The sequence below is a fragment of the Pteropus alecto genome, unplaced genomic scaffold (assembly GCF_000325575.1).
Source record: "Pteropus alecto unplaced genomic scaffold, ASM32557v1 scaffold57, whole genome shotgun sequence".
Taxonomy (NCBI): Eukaryota; Metazoa; Chordata; class Mammalia; order Chiroptera; family Pteropodidae; genus Pteropus; species Pteropus alecto.
In genome coordinates this window covers 81,123-94,788 of record NW_006442508.1, presented here as the reverse complement: position 1 = coordinate 94,788, position 13,666 = coordinate 81,123, and the positions used below count along the sequence as shown (strand labels likewise).

Below are 13,666 nucleotides of genomic sequence, written 5' to 3'. Positions count from 1 at the left end.
GTAATTTAGGTTAAAATTTGAAGTAAAACTTTGATCTATAAATGATTGATACAAAAACATTTGGAGTGAGGAAGAGGGGAGGCAGGAAGCAAATTTAAGAATTGGAGCCATGAAGGTAAAAGGACTATCGTTTTGTTCATAGGGTCACATGCAGAAAAATGTGCCCTTGGTATGGCCCAATAACCATACTTGGTTTCCCCAAATCACTCTCCTGGACCACGTCACACTTTTTCCATGTCCTCAAACGACCTCCTCTCCCATCCTTGCTTTAAAGTGATGACCTTCCTACTTCACTGGAAATCCAAAATACACAGGGCATTTCTTCAATCTCCAGTCACATCTACCCACCTACTGGTATCTGTACTCATTCTGCCTTCTCTCTTACTTGCTATGGATGACCTGTCCATTCTCGACCTTCATTTACACCGTCACTTACAGTTTTTCTCTTGTCTGCTTAAGGACATTGCTCCATCTGTTCTCCCCACTCTTCTCTCCTGTTAATTTGCCCTCTCTACTGGGTCATTTCCATATAAACATGCTGTAACTTGGTATCTTACAAAGCAAAAACAACTACCTCCCTTGATTGAACATCTCCCTCTAGTTATCTTTTATAGCACTGGCTCCTGTTCAGTCTTTTTAGCTGATTTCTCATCTCTGACTTCTGAATATTGAATTGTCCTAGGGCTCAGCCCCCTTCACTATGCTTGCTCCATGATTTCATCAAGCCCTGTTTTAAAAATACCGTCTATTTGCTCTTGAGTCCCCAGTTTGTATCTCAGCCCCAGGCTTCTCTGAACTTGAGATTCTTGTATCTGTTAGCCTACTTGACATCTCTAACTGGAGGTCTAAATAGACATCTCAAACAACCTGTACAACAACTCCAAAAACTTATGCCTGTCGGTCTCCCCCAACATGGTAAATGGCCACTTCTTTTAGTAACTCAAACCAAAATGTTGAAATCATCTTTCACTCTTCTCTCACCTCATATCCAATCCTGTTGACAACCTTCAATATCCAGAATTCAGCCACTTTTCACCATCTCTACTCTTGGAGGTTCTGCACAATGTTTACTGGTTAACAGTAACACCATCCTCGTCTATGCCCCAGGGGGAAAAGTGCACCTTTCTTAAAAATTTTACCCAGCATTATAGATGAAATAGGTTATCGTATGCTCTTATTTTGGATCCCCCAACTTTTGGCTTCCAAATGCAGTAATAGTCCTAGTATTGTTTGAGGCAAGTGAAGGTATGCTTCCACAGTTTGCACCGAATTAGGTCTAAAACTGGGAATGAGAGTGAAGAGTCAGACCTTTGAGGTCCAAGTCTTAAGCCCTCAGGGCTGTTTCTCCTATGCCTAAGCCTCAGAACTGTTTCCCGGTTTCTGTACACTGGTTAAAGGCACCCCCACCCCACCCCAGGAACAAGGGTCTGCATTGAACCAATTGCAAATGTTTGCTCAAGTTCTCCGCCTTTCCCACCTCCCCACCCCTGGCCAAGACCCCTGCCTCGCTGCGCACTGTACCCTCTGTGTTGACTGTAGCCAGTGAGCAGTTAATGTTATTCCTTCCTTCCTTTACACAGGATGTCTGTATTAGGACATCTGGGTCAGCAGGTTTCCAGGGCTGTTCCCTGCAGTCCTTTGGGGGGCCATCCTCAAGTTTTGGTGTCCACAACACCCCTAAGACTCAGATTGCTAAGTTCTCATAAGGGAACCACAAAACAGGTATTTCAGGGGACAGGTAGCTATGAAGGTGGCGAAGGTGGCAGAGGTGGCAAGGAGGCCGTAGAGGCCCTGGCCAGTGCGTCACCCCTTCAGTGCTGGGATGGTTGCACCATGATGTCACTGGGCTTATTCGTTATAAAAACTGGTTGTGGCTTGTACTACAACCTCTTCCGTAGCACGCATCCTATAAGTTGAGATAGAGCTGGTGTTGGCAATGGCAGCTGCACAGCCAGCAAGCAGTGACCACGCTCCTACCCAGCTCTGTCCCACAGCTCCTACCTGCCTTTGCCCCTCCGCCCTCGCTCCGGCTTTGTTCTGCTTCAACGCTGACTATGACTCATACTCCTGCTACAGCAGCGTCTCCCCGGCGAAGCGACAATCTCTCCCACTACCACTCAGCCACCCATTCCTCCAGCTTGGGTTCTCCCGTCAGTGTGCAGGTAAGGCTGGCTTTGTGCTGGTTTTGTGCCGCCAGGGAGCCGGGGGCTCGGGGTCACCAGGGAGGAGGCACCTGATGGGACGCTTAGGATGGCTCGTCTATCCTAAGGGTACCTCTTTCGCCGGGGAAGGAGGCTGTCCCCATCAGAACAGCCCTATGTCGGGAGCCTGGTGTTTTGAACTCCCTTGTTCAGAGCCACACTTGTTCAGTGTCTGTTCCAGCCCCCCACTCCTCCTTCCTCACTCCTCTCCACCCTGCTCATTCTGAGCTGCCCTCAATCCTGTGCTCTCTGGTCTCTCTGACATTAGCTGGGGCGAACGTGTCCCAAGCCAGAGACTCCACTCTTAATAAAGTGATCCAATCCACCATTATTTCTTACTTAGACTAGCTCAACTTCCCCATATTTCTGTTTTGCTCCATTAGAGTTGACAAGAAAAAAAAATTGAGATGTACTAAATTAAATTACAGCCCAACAATGGGAAGAAGAGACAAGGAATTAATCAGTTAACAGAGCCCAAAACAAACAAACAAACAAAAACTTCCAGGGAGCTATTTCAACTCATCTAAAAGCCCATCACCAGACTCTAACACATTCTGCTTATGTATGAACTTTCCAGACTGTTGCCCACACCAATCCAGAAGCAACAAATACTTCCTCATGGACTATGTACCTACCTCAGAACTGTCTCCACTTAATCTCCCCACCCCTCTTTATCTACGGCCAATATAAATTCTTTCAAAACAACGTCTTTCTTCCCTCAAACCCGTTGAATAAAAATTCCAGTGGACATGTTTGTCTTTCCATTTAGCCATGCTACTGATGGGTCAGGCTGCATGACCCAGGACCTAGTTCTTTTTTTCTGGCTAGCATGTGGCTCAATAAACATTTTCAGAAAAGCTTTCAGCCTCAAAAGTTTTTGTTTATCACAGTGTATTCACAAAAAGAGCAGCCAGAGTGATTGTTTTAAAGCATTAAGTTAGATCATGTCAACCTTTGATTTGAAACTTTCCAGAACCTTTCTATCTCACCCAGAGTAAGAGCCACAGTTCTTAAAATGGCCTACCAAGCGCTACCTGATCTGCCTCTTCTTTTAGTTCCTTGGCCTCATCTTCTTACTTCACTCCTTCCTAATTCTTTTCTAACCACTCTGACCTCCTTCCTGATCCTCAAACAGGCCAGGCATGCTCCCATGTCAGGGTTTTTGCACTTGCTATTCACTCACCTGGAACACTTCAGATAACTGCACTGGTTTGCTGCCTCACTTCTCTAGATCTTCGAAGACTTCCCTAACCACTCCTTTTAGAATTGTAACCACTCTCCTATCCCCAACCCTGGGCACCCTCTTCCCTACTCTGTTTTTCCTCCATAAACCTTTTCACCTCTGACACTATATCTTATCTGTTGACTTATCCCACAAAAATATAAGCTCCATAAGGACAGTAATCATTCATCATTTTTTCAGTGGTGATATAGAGCCCAGGACAGTTTTTGCCCATATTAGAAGTTCAATAAACATTTGTCAAGCGAATAAATTTCTAGGGACTTTTTGCTGTTTCAACAAGACAATCATGAACATTTAAAAATAAGATTAAAAAATGATAATCAATGCTGGGAAGAGTATGTGAGATAAGTACTCTCAAACACTGCTGTTTATAACATTTGACTAAATTCCATATTGGGCAATCTATCCTAAAGAGATAATCAGCAATGAAGACAAAGATACCTATTTTTTAGTAGTTGAAAAAAGAAAAACTATTAAATGTTAGAGGAATGGTTAAGTACATGGAAATGTGTCCGTGTGATAAGATATTAAGTAATCATTAAAATAATGTCATCAAGGAACTTTCAACAACATGGAACACATTTATGATGTGATATTAAGAAAATGTTGACCACAAGACTATTATAGCATAAGCTCAATTGTAGTAAAAATGTCTAGCAAGCACAAGTCTAGGTGCTTGTTTGAGGGAGTGAGATTTTGGGTGATTTTTTTTTTTCTTTAAAAAAATACTTGCCAAATTTTCCACAATGAGCTAACACTGTCATTAATTAGCCTATTTCCCTCATTCTTTTGTTCATATTAGTTGGGAATGTCATACTTCACTGTATCTGAAATGGCCCCTGAACTCACCTTTCAAGGCTTCTTGAATGTATTTCTCTAAGTAGTACTTTCGGAGTTCATCATTTTCCAGAGACTGGTCGTCGATGCCATTGGCTGTGATGTAAACATCCACATTTCCATAGTTCTTCTGGATCCAGCTCAGCACCTTCCGCTCTCCCCAGGGCAGAACCGCCAGGCGGGTGGGGGAACTCAGGCAGGTGATGTCCTGCAGAAACTGAACATCCCTGTCCGCATCGTAGCGGCTGCCATTCTGGCGCGCATGCATCACAAACCTGGTGGTGAAGTGGTTCAGGGCGTAGAAGTCGGCAGCGCCCTTGACCAGCCTCTTTTCCTCCTCGGTGAAGTGAGGCAGCGTGGAGCTCGACAGCCCGTGCCTATTCTTGAAGGCGATGTACTCTCTCATGGCCAATGGGTAGTCTCCGGTCTTGAAGAGGGGTTCTGCGAACCAGGCAATTTCAAACTGGAGAAAGCGCTCGGCCGCCTGCCAGTGTGAGTCAGCATAGGGGTTGGCAGGTTCCGCCCAGTCTGAGTGCAGAGACAGTGACACGGCCCCGTGCTGCGCTGGCCTATACTGCTGGTCATAGAGATGCCAGGCCAGGGCGTGGGCCATTAACAGGTTGTGTGCTGCCCTGTAAGTGTCGTTACTAGTGCGGTTGTAGATGTCACTCAGTCGATTGGGCTCATTGATGGTGATCCAGAGCTTCACCAGGTCCCCCAGCTCTTGGAAGCACAGCCCGGCATAGTCTTGGAAGGACTTGGCCATAGATGGGTTCAGCCATCCCCCACTCTGTAGTAGCGGCGTGGGGAGGCCTAGGTGGGCGTGAGTTGGGTAGTACAACGTGACCATTGTGGAGATGTTGAATTTCTGTCCCTCACTGACCACACACCTGTAGTACCTCAGAGCTTGTCGGTTAACTATGGACAGGTTGCCAGTGGGAAGGATTGAGGGCCAGTCCAGAGCAAACCGGTAGTGGGTAACTTTCATCCTTGTCAACATCTCAAGTTGTCTTTTGATGCTGACAAAATCCGAGCATTGACCTGGCCGTGTTTTCAGCCTTACTCCTTCCACTGGGTGCAACAGTCTGTTGCCTGTCACATTCCACACATACAGATGAGGATCAGTGAACTGTGGGGAGGAAGCCACCAATTCCGGCTGTGAAAAACAAGCATATTCAGGTAAAGCACAACCCGATGGACAGACTCTTAGCATATATCATCTGAGAGGGAGAAGGGCCTGATCATATTTTGCCTCTCACTGACAATAGAGGAAATAAATGATGCAGGAAATAAATGATGCGTATGTCCTTCATAATGACCTGTGTGTTCTAGCTGTTCTGGTGATGACAGAGAAAAGGACTGATTGATTATCCTCCCCTCCGGTCCCAGAAATTTTCCAGGGAAACCAGAAAACGAAAGAAACACACCCAGAGCTTGGCTTTTCAAATAAGCGGCTTTACAGGAAAACACTGAGAAGCTGTTTTCCAGTTTACGTGCCTTAAAAATAGGTCATATCATGGGGTCTCATGTGATTCTATTCAAATGCATCAGGTATGGGCTTGGTAGCCTCAGCTGAGGGGTGTCATGAAAGACGGACTTCAAACACTGCCATAAATTGAAGGCAAAGTTAAAATTCCAACTGTAGAGGATTTCACTGAGATCAGCACTTGGGGTTAGAGAAGGCTGATTGACCCCAGCCACAGTTCCTAAAAGAAGCCAGTGAAATGGGATAGGGAATGAATTTGCTGAATGCAACTCTCTAACACTTTCTATTTGAAAAGGCCAAGTGCTATCACATGTACATCATTATGTTCTTCTCCATCCATGTGTCTATGAGGACATAGCATTTAATCATCTAACAGGAGAATACTGAACGCCCTCTTTATGTAAGGTACTTGGCTTATGAGCAAAAAGGACAGAAAAGTACCCCTCAGAAACTCCCAAGCTGACTCTTGGATCTAATGGTGTCTCATCCCCTGCCTTTCCACCAATGAGTCAGCCCTGGACTCCTGTTATAGTTCTGCCCCTTTAAAACAGGCTTGGCAACTCTACATAGTGATGAGCAATCGCACCCACCTAACAGGTGTGCTGTGAGGAGTCAATGACTGGCAAAGTGCTCTGTCAACTCTAAAGTACTTTACAAACATAAGGTAGACATGATTTGGATTTAATTTTTCCCTGGTTGCAATAATTGCCTGCTGGGCCCATGTGTTTAAATTAGAAGAGTTTAAGAAAAACATTTCTAAATTCAAGGTTAATAAGAGAAAGTAAAAGTTTTAAAAATGCTTTAAGTACTTGTTTTAAAATATTTTTTCTTCCCCTGGCCGAAGTTAAGTGCACCTAGAAAAATGATAATTAACCTTTGGTAAATATTTTCCCTCTAATTTTCTCATGTGTCATCTTTCATAGTCTAATTACAAAGCCATATCAGTGCTTGCTTGCCATCTGTCAACCAGTTATCTAGAACATTAAACTGAGAGAACACTGATCAGGTGATCTTGAAGTTAAATCTGTATATAATTATTTGAGTAAAATCTTCCTAGCCTGTATGGCCAGTTTCAGTGTCTTGAAACATCAGAGGATCACGGTACTAGAGTGTTTACAAAAGCCAATCTGCCATAAGGTAAGGCAGGATCAAATGAAAATCTGTCTGTCTTTTAAAAAGCTCCAGAAAGCATTAGTCTTAGCAAGTGGGTATAATCTGCTAAGAGATCTAGTTAAAAATGATGCACCCTAATCTCAACCCTAGCTCCCAGAGCTTGGTTCTAAAATTCTATTCTACACTAAGAGGATCCTGGGCTCCTTGGAGAAATGGCTTTTTCTATGTCTGGGACAAGAAAAGAATGAGGTGATGCTGGCACATCTTGTGCCAGAAAAATTAGGAGGTGCTTGAAAACTGAAAGGGAAATATAAAAAAGACACAGGAACAGCTTGAAGAAGTTCCATTGGCCAAATTTGAGATAATTTGAGCATCAAAAGTTCTAATGAAGTAATGAAAACAGTGAGTTATAACACATTGAACTTACAAGAAACCACCTTAGCGGGGTGTTCACATTGTAAGGTATAAAAATGTCAAATCACTATATGGTACACCCGAAACTAATATAACCATTATAATATTGTATACCAACTACACTTAAATAACAAAAAATGAAACCACTTAGTAAGCGTAGAAGAAATATTTTAATTAGAAATTCGCCATTTTGCAATCTACAAAGTAATAATTCAGGCAAGATTCATGAATCCATGTTAAGAATTGGGTGAAATGTTGGCGAACAGGATATTTATATGATCCTAAAGTATCACCATCAGATTACTTCATTACAAATGGAAAAGGTAACTTAAAATTAAGAGATCTGGCAAATGCCACCTTAACCAAGAAATCTAGTGACTACTACTTTAACATCTTCAGTATTGAAATAAACTGATATGTGCCTTCTGATGTGATGTATTGGGAAATATATATCATCATTTATGTAATATTATTTCCAGAAATAGTTGACTGAATCTGATTAAGAAACAATCAGAAAAATCTATGAAGTATTCTATAAGCAACTGTTCTGGACTCTTCAAAAATGGCAGTACCATGAAGTTGGGAAATTGTTCTGAATTAAAGGGGGCTAAAGATACATGAAAGCCCATGTGTGATTCTTGTGATCAAATTAAAAAAAATTTATATATAAAGGAAATTTTTGGAACATTTATGAAAGTTTGAATACAAGTTTTATGTTAGATGATATTAAATCAATACTAAATTTCATGGGTTTGACATAATGAGATAAGAGAAGAGAATGTCCTTATTCTTAGGAGACACACTGAAATATTTTGGGGTGAAGTGTAATGATGTCTGCAATCTTTCAATGGATCATAAAAGAGAGACAGAGATAAAGCAAATGTGGCAATATGTTAACAACTGGTCACAACTTGGTGAGGGGAATATGGGTGGTTGTTTATTGTACTGGTTTGAAATTTATCAAAATGTTGGAGGAGAAAAGAATGCTAAGAGGCTGGGGGAATATAAGATGTATGGGTAGGCACAGTAATATTTTTAAAGTGTTATTTTCATTTTGTCAGTCTTCCTATAGAGGACATCTAGGTAGTGCATACACAGCATCTATTCATACATCCTTTGGCTGATTTTTCAAAAAAGCATCTTAATTTTTCTTGGCAAACCATCCATCCTCACTCTTGGTCAAAGTTCAAGGAAAGCTGACTCCTTGCTGTGCTGTAAGTATGAGCATGAAACTCAGGCCTGGTCAATTACAGAATTACTTTCCCTTGATCCAAGTGATCAGCTCTTGCACCTAAGAGTAGGAGTAGGGTCCTCAGAATGGGGCAGACATTCACATCAGTCAATGGGGAACAGATGTGGGTCTTCAGATGAAGCAGGAACTTGCAGGCTGGGGCACATACATGCAGGGACTCTTGTCTCTCTTGGGATCTCTATTTGCTGGGCCTGGAATTTTGGAAAATATAAACCCACTTGAAGTGGTAGGGAAAAGATGGCCGCCCGCCTATGCCACGTGGAGGAGGAGTTAGGAACCGGTAAGTAGGTGGCTCCATAGGGGACACAAACAGAAGGTGAGTCACTATGTTTATATTACTCTCTGTATCTTTTCCCCTTTTATCACCTGTGAGACTTTACTAAAATCTTGTTTAAATATTGTGCAGAGGTTGAGATTCATAACCTCTGAACTTTGCTCACTCATGGTTTGAGCCCTTTTGTCTGGTCCCATCCTTTGTACATTTTGTTGTCTTTCCACAAGCTTCTCAAATACAGGAATAGTGTAGTACTATGAGGTCTTATAGCAAAGTGGTTAGGAAAAGACAGATATATAACCTCCCTAAACATCAGTTTCCTAGCCTGTAAAATGAGGGGTTTAAGATAAGGTAGAGAGAATGTGCATACACATAGGAGTTAAATGTTTGGCACAAAATAAGGGCTTAAAAATAGTTATTATTTTGGAAAGAGCACTTCTGGGGGCTTGAGGGTTGCCTGTTACAGTTCTGCCGCTATTAGTATTACCTTGGGCAAGTCATTTAGGTCTCAATTATTAACTGACGCATCATACTTTCCTCATCTGTGAAATGAGTTTTGGAATAGGGCGTCCCTAAGATCTCATCTGGCTCTAAAAGTTTACCTTATTCATTCACTATGCATTGATCACCTGTCATGTGCCTGACACTGCTCTTGTAAGGGATATAGCAGGCAGCAAAGCCTCTAACATCTCCACCTTTGTGCTGAGAAAGTTTGCATTCTAGTGCGGAAGACAAGTGATAAATAAGAAAAATGTGCAAAGTGGTTACCAGGGGCTGAGAGGTGGAGGAAATGGCGAGATATTGGTCAAAGGGTATAAACTTCCTAGGCATCTAATGTACAGCAAGGTGACTATAGTTAATAATACCGTATTATATACTTGAAAGTTGCTAAGAGAGTAGATCTTAAGAATTATCACCACAAAAAAGAAATGGGAATTATGTGATGGTATGGAATGGTAGCCTATGGTGGTAATCATTTTGTGATATATAATGTATGAAATCAACCCATTGTATGCGTTACACTTACACAATGTTGTATGTCAATTATATCTCAATAAATATAACCTGGAGAAAAAGAAAAATGTTTAAAGGATGTAGTATGTTAGATAGTGATGAATGCTATATAGACAAATAAAGCAGGAAAGTGAAATGAGAGGTTATAATGATGGGGTTATAATTTTTTGGAGTGGAGAGAAGCCTTTTTGATAATGTGACATTTGTAAATATCTGAAGAAGGTGAGGAATGAGTCATGTGGGGAGCCCCCCCCCCCGCCGGGATATAGAGACCTCATAAGGATATCAAATAAAAGGAACCATTTAAATAAAAGGCCACTAGGCCACTAATGATTTGATTTTGGCAATACAAAAATCTACATTTTTTTTCCTTGTAATTTCAACACTAGTAATAAGTGCCTCTTACAAAAATGACTGTAATTGCCTCTAGTCTATGTTCCTTGACAGCAACCTCTTCACCTCCATCACCAAGTTCTCCATCATGAGTTCTGGCACATGAAAGGCTCTCAGTAAATATTCTTCTCTTCCTCTTCCTTCCTCTTACCCCAACTTCCCTTCATAACCGCCAAGTAATCATGGTATTTGATATTGTCTGACAGCTATCTCTTAGCTGCATTGAGTGAATGAAATAAAATATTGCGTACTATTTGCCCCACTTTATAGTTAATTCATAAGTAGCCACTTACCTTAAGGACAGACTCAGTGACACCCCAGGAGAAATCGCAGGGAAACTGACCCTGCACATCTGGTGTGGACTCTTTTAAAGTAAAACCATTTTCTTGTATGATCTGTTTATAGTAATGTGCTGAAGACTTGGGCTTTCTTTCTTTTTGCTTACTATTAAAGTCCACATAAAATAATCCTCGGCGAGTGGTATAAGCATCCTGCCATTCAAAGCCATCCAGGAGAGACCAGACAGTGTAACCAAACACTCGTATTTCATCAAACCTTATTGCTGCACAGAGGGAAAAAAGCAGAGATGTTTGGAGGCCTAAACATGTTGGTTCATGTTTATGACTTCACTAACAACATGCCAGGGACAGCATATTGTGAAACCATCTTTTTGCCTGATTTGTAGGCCCATTACATCAAATAGAAAATTTATGTTTATACTTAAAAAGTGGCAGTTATTTTCATCCAGAATGGTCCTCCCCTAACAAGTGAATGACACAGTTAAAGGATCAAACTGAAAATATCCCTGAGATTTAGTATTTAAATATATGTCAGAGGGCATGGTAATTTCCAGAACTCTTTGAGACCAGTGTCTATGCTCATGACTAAGGGTTTCTCATTTCAAGCATGGGTTGGTTCCCGTTTGTGGACAAACTATCTTCTATGAAACTATCCTTCAGGGACTGAAAAATCAGCTTTGAGAATGAACACAAATGCATATAAATGTAAGGAAGAGAAAGAAGCGTAGCGATGTAAGAGAACAAGAACTCACTGAGCTGAGGGGCAGAAGGTGGGAGAATGCTACTGGGCAAGCTTCTTGACTTTGGTTTCCTCATTTGTAAACAGAAAAAATTGGAAAAGATGATCTCTAAGGACCTTTCTGGCTTTAAAACTCTGATTCAATAACTTTTAAGAATTGGGTAAAAATGAAATAAGAAAATTGACAGCAGCAATAAAAGCAACAAATACCCAAGTCAATCACAAACCATTTTTCTTTTCTAAAAGCTTCATTTCTCTCATAGAAATGCCTCGCTTATGCAATTTTGGGATTTTATCACTGACATTCTTTTCCTAAAAGATAGAAAATCCATGCCAAGAGATTTCTGTGAGATAAATACGTTTTAACAGGTCTTGGTTTTAGTCCCTTTGGTTTTATAGGATGCCGAGGATAGGTGGAATGGTAACACCTGAGAAATCACATCTTTTCTGCCTGAGTGCATGAAATTTAGCACAGGTTTCCTGCTCTGGAGGCCCCCATGTGCCCTGTGGCTGGGCGTGGCTCTGTTCTATGCCACTCCTTCCTGAAGGTTAGGCAGCAGGGTCTTGCCCTCCCTGAGTGCCCTCCCTGAACACTCTCTCCTGCAGAACCCGAGATTTTTCTCCAGGTTGTGACTTTTAAGGAAAGCTACAGTTTTAGAAAGATCCACCAAGAATTTCTTTGTATTTGAGTGAATGGAGTCCAACTCTGTAGACAGAACCATTATAATTGAGCTTGTCCTCTGCTCCATTGTTTTAATCAGCCACCTATAGATGTCACTACTTGAGTAATGGAAGAAGAATGAAGGCTATAAGTAGGGGTCAGAAAAATATCCAGGAGCAATAGGAATTACTCAGCTTTGCCATTCATGGCTCATTCTTTGTTTTCAGACTTTTTTTTTTTTTTTATCATTTAGTCACGTAATAAGGTGAAAAGAACACAATTTCAGGAAAAGCTTTCAGAATCTTAGACTAAAGTACTACTGTTATAAAACTTTGGACATATCTCTTTTTAAAAGAATGAGACAACATTTTGTTGCCAATTAAGGATGTATTTACAGTCTAAAATTATTTTTCTTTCAGTCTACTAAAAAAGGACATGAGACTAACATTAAAAAATTCTCTCAACCTTGGACAATACCAAAGCCCAAAAACAACAAAAATCATCATATATTTGAAGGTGATTTAAAATATATTATAGCATATTTAATTGATTTAATTTTTAAAATTGAGCTAATATACAACCAACCTTGAAGAACCTGGTTGAGAAAATTCTTCATCATGTAGATGGCTGTGGTATCTTCTGTTTTCACATGACTATCTGTGAACCAGCCATTCTCAGTAATCAAGATTTGGGGGTTGCCATATTCCAGTTTAATCCAGTTCAGCACTTCTCTTAAATTGAGTGACACATTTTGTCCCATTTTAGCCATGGTGTTCTGGGGCTTGAAATTATTGGGTCCAAAGGAAAAAGCAAAGAAGTCAGCTGTGCCCCTCACCTCATTCTTCTCTGCTTCAGAGAAAAGGGGCAGAACAGAGAGCAACCTCTTTTTCATCACCTCTGGATAGTCACCATCCCCATGGATAGGATTTGCAAACCACCCTAGCACAGAAACCATGGACTGTTGGCACTTGAGTATATCCATCATGTTTTCTGATCTGTTTGGTTCAATCCAATGGGATCCCAACGTGATCGATAACCAACCCTTCTGACGTGGGCGGAAATTTCTGTTGTAGTTATGCCAAACTTTTGAATGAGCCTAAGAAGAAGAAAATATTATTAATCTTTATTGTCCTTACAAGGGTTGTGCCTTGGCTAGTAGAAGGTCTTTTCGTGAACAAATTAATGAAACATAGGGTGATGCAGGGGGGAAAGCTGCCAGGGAGCCCTAATGACCTCAAAGTTGGCTCTTTGTCCACTTTCCTTGTGCTTCCAAAGCCTCTCCTACAGGATTGCTGAGGAGCAGACCTAGAGCCCTAGTCCATGTTCCATCTTACTTCTCTTTTCCCTGGCTCTCTTCTTGGGGCCAGGTGTAGGTGAGATACTATGTAGATTATAGGGTTTCTTCGTCTGGATAAAAAGACATGGAGCAGCATTAAGGAAAAAATAGGAAATGGCTAAGCACTCTGAACACACACACACACACACACACACACACACACACACTCAGAGACCAGTTATCTTTTACTGTTCTATAGAATCTCCTTTTGGACCTAATTTAGAGTACAGGATAATGCAATCTCTAAATTCTGTAAATGAATACTACTAATAATAGAACCTACCTTGTAGGCTTGGTGTGAGAACTGAATAAATTCATGTATGTAAGGGGCTTTAGAACAGTCGCTGGTACAGAGTAATCTCTATAAAAACCTTAGCTATTATTACAATTATTATAAAAGGGTG

At 41.2% G+C, this 13,666-nt stretch overlaps 1 protein-coding gene across 2 annotated transcripts in view; it reads right to left on the bottom strand.

Annotated features, from left to right (window-relative positions):
• Window positions 1-13,666, bottom strand: part of KLB (klotho beta) — a 32,305-nt gene that overhangs the window by 1,873 nt on the left and 16,766 nt on the right. Inside the window, exons 2-4 of one of the 2 annotated variants that reach the window (XM_006922440.3) lie at window positions 12,512-13,022; window positions 10,521-10,789; window positions 4,294-5,437 (exon numbers count right to left, since the gene is read on the bottom strand). In XM_006922440.3, coding sequence (XP_006922502.1) covers window positions 4,294-5,437; window positions 10,521-10,789; window positions 12,512-13,022 — 1,924 coding nt within the window. The remainder of the gene's footprint in view (window positions 1-4,293; window positions 5,438-10,520; window positions 10,790-12,511; window positions 13,023-13,666) is intronic. The other variant, XM_006922441.3, reaches the window with a different exon arrangement.